Here is a 3,081-nt window from a genome sequence, read left to right on the forward strand (position 1 = left end):
GCGTGTGCATGCTCAGTCATGTCCAACTCTTTGCGACCCTATGGACAGTAGCCCACCAGGCTCCTCTGTCCTTGGGATTTTCTAGGCAAGAATGCTGGAGTGGGTTGCCATTCCTCCTCCAGGGAATCTTCCTGACCCAGAAATCGAACCCTCATCTCCTGTGTTACCTGCAGTGCAGGCGGATTCTTTACTGTTTGAGCCATTGGGGAAGCCCCCAAGGCTTCCTGGTGGGAGGTAATTATGGAGCTACTGTAGCTGTATAGGCTTGAGAAGGTAAGAGCCTTCCCTAATATTAGTAGCAGATAGTGAAACAAAGAATGGAATTGGGAATAGCAATGAATTGAATGTGGACAGAGGAGTCAAAAATGACCCCCTCAAAATGGGAAAATGATAGGGTCATTAATCAAAATAAGAAAATCAGTAGAGGGAGTGAGTTTGGTTATGTTTTATGTTTGTTTGTATTTGTTTTTTGTTGTCCTTTTTAATTTTAAATTTTTTGTGGAATGTATTGATAGGTCAGAAAAGAGCTATTAAATGGTATATGTCTGTCTTACATGTTGAAGTTTTAACAGTATTGTAATTGGAGATTGTTTCTTCTCTAAGCACTAAAACTACTAAAATATAATGACTTACATGAAAGCCATTTCTGTAGCTCAGGATAGTTTAGGTGCCCACCTTGCCACTAAACCACACTGCTAAGCTGAAAATCACCTTCTTCTTGTAGCTTTGAGCATTTCACTCCACTTTGGTCCTTCTAAATTCCATGGGTTAGTGCTTTATTTTGAATTTCATCTTGCATGCTACAATTACTAGATTTATCATATTTGTTTTCCAGTTGATGTAGAACATTCTCATGTTCGGTTTCTGGGAAACCTGGTATTGAACCTGTGGGACTGTGGTGGGTAAGTACCATCTGCTTAATTCTTCATGAGGTCAATGACAATAATCATGGCATCTAGTATAATCAGCACAGAGAATGTTATTGCTGCTGTTTAGTCACTAAATTGTGTCTGACTCTTTGCAACCCCATGGACACAGCTAATATAGTAGAGTAATTATCATTTGTAATAGATACATTAGATAAAAATTACTTCAGAATTGGCACTTGATTGAATGAAGATATCTGACTTTTCTATTATTATTGTGAAAATGCCCTCTATATTTGACATGTTTAAGCAGTATTCACACAAGCTATATCTAAATATCTATGGTATGGGATCCATCATCCTTCTCTTTTTCAAATGAAGAAATTAGGTTTCTGTCTCAAGCGGCCTAACACCAATGCTGAGCTCTTACCTATCACACCATACCACCTCATTCTTTGGTATTTTAATAATTATCTCCAGGCAATCTAAGCAGTTATTTGGATCTCAGTTCTCCAGCTGAGTTTCCCACTGTTGGAGGAATAGGAGATAGTTTTTCCACTCATGTCCAACACACTTCCAGAATATCCCATCACAAATACACATTCACTGTGCATATGGTGCTCCCTTCCATATGGTGTGCTTTCTATTCTTGCATCTCTATGCTACAGTAGCAATATATAGTACACAATAATTAGGAGCCCTTAGGCTATGGAATTAGATTGGGGTTTGTATCTCAGCTCTGTTAGCTGTGTTATCTTGGATAGATCATTTAAACACTCTGAGCTACAGCTTTTTCGTGTGTATAATAGGAATAATGATGGTAAAAACCCATAAAGTTTTGATGATTGAAATTATGTGTGTGTGTGTGTGTGTATATATATATATATATATGTATATATATATGCATACACACACACATTTCAGAGTGCCTCACAAAGTAAAGAAATGTTATAATTAGCTCAGTATCTCCTAGCTCCTAGTATAGAGCCAACTAGGGAATAGGTGCTCAATGAGTATTTGGTGAAAGAATAACAGATCAGAAAAACAACTTCATTATTGCTAACAGGTGGTTCACTTAACACATTAGTAGCTTCCTCCATGTAAATCCGTCTTCAGTATCATTGATTTCAATTCTGTAATCTGTATCAAGAGATTAGTCCAAGTCCTTTGCTTTTAGTTACTAACATGTTATTGTCATTTTTACAGATAAGGCAGCTGAAGTCCAGTGAGATCATGAATCTCCCAAGGTCACATAGCAACTTGATAGCAGAGTGTAGCACTAGAAGCTACGCTCACAATTTTTTGTAAAGGAACTGCTATTTATTGACAGCATGCCAAAAGCCAGGTTTCATGCTAGATTCTTTCCTTTAGGAAAGAAAAACCATAGATTTTCAGAATAGCCTCCAGAAATTTAGAAAGTTAAATTTACCAGAAACCCCCACCCCAATTCAATGATTATTCTTGTTTTCTAGAAATCTATTCAACATTCACTCAGCAAATTCCTGTTGATAACCTTCTGTGTGTCACATAGTAAGAAAAGCATTGAAAGTTACACCACACTAGATTAACATACACAGTCTTTGGTGGCTATGACAAAAGACTTCATAGTACATATCTTTTTTCTTTCCTTCTTTATTTATATAGTTCTTTCATTTTTTTTTTTAAGATTTAATTTTTGTTGAGGTAACATTGGTTTTTACCATCATATAGATTTCATGTGTACAACATTGTATTTCTGCTTCTGTATACCCTACAGCATGCTTACAACCCAAAATATAGTTTCTATCCATACAGTTTACCCCCTTTATCCTTTCCACCCACCTCCTGCCCCTTTCCTTCCCATAACCACTACTCTTTTTTCTATATCTATATGTTTTTTTTTTAGTTTGATTTGTAAATTTATTTATTACTTTTTGTATGATGAGTAAGATCATATGGTATTTGTCCACCTGACTTATTTCACTTAAAATAATATCCTCAAGATCCATTCATGTTGTTGCATATGCCAAGTTTCCATCTTTTTTATGGGTGAATAGTAGTACATTATATATAGATATGACATCTTTTTTATCCATTCATCTCTTGATCGACACTTAGGTGGTTTCCATATCTTATCTACTACAAATAATGCCACAGTGAACATAGGGGTGCATGTATCTTTTCAAGTTAGTGTTTTCATATTCTTTGAATAAATACCCAAAAGTGGGATAGCTGG

The 3,081-nt window shown here is 36.0% G+C and overlaps 1 protein-coding gene across 2 annotated transcripts in view; it reads left to right on the top strand.

The window, feature by feature from the left end:
* The window catches only part of LOC105002668 (ras-related GTP-binding protein B-like), a 13,143-nt gene extending 11,410 nt beyond the window's left edge, over positions 1-1,733 (top strand). For both annotated transcript variants that reach the window (XR_827013.1, XM_010859435.1), the window contains one exon: positions 836-1,733. Coding sequence is in view for 1 of the 2 variants with exons in the window: in XM_010859435.1 (XP_010857737.1) it covers positions 836-906 (71 nt within the window). In the remaining variant the exon portion in view is untranslated. The remainder of the gene's footprint in view (positions 1-835) is intronic.
* Positions 1,734-3,081: the final 1,348 nt, after the last annotated feature.

This window comes from Bison bison, unplaced genomic scaffold, assembly GCF_000754665.1.
Source record: "Bison bison bison isolate TAMUID 2011002044 unplaced genomic scaffold, Bison_UMD1.0 scf7180017856373, whole genome shotgun sequence".
NCBI lineage: Eukaryota > Metazoa > Chordata > Mammalia > Artiodactyla > Bovidae > Bison > Bison bison.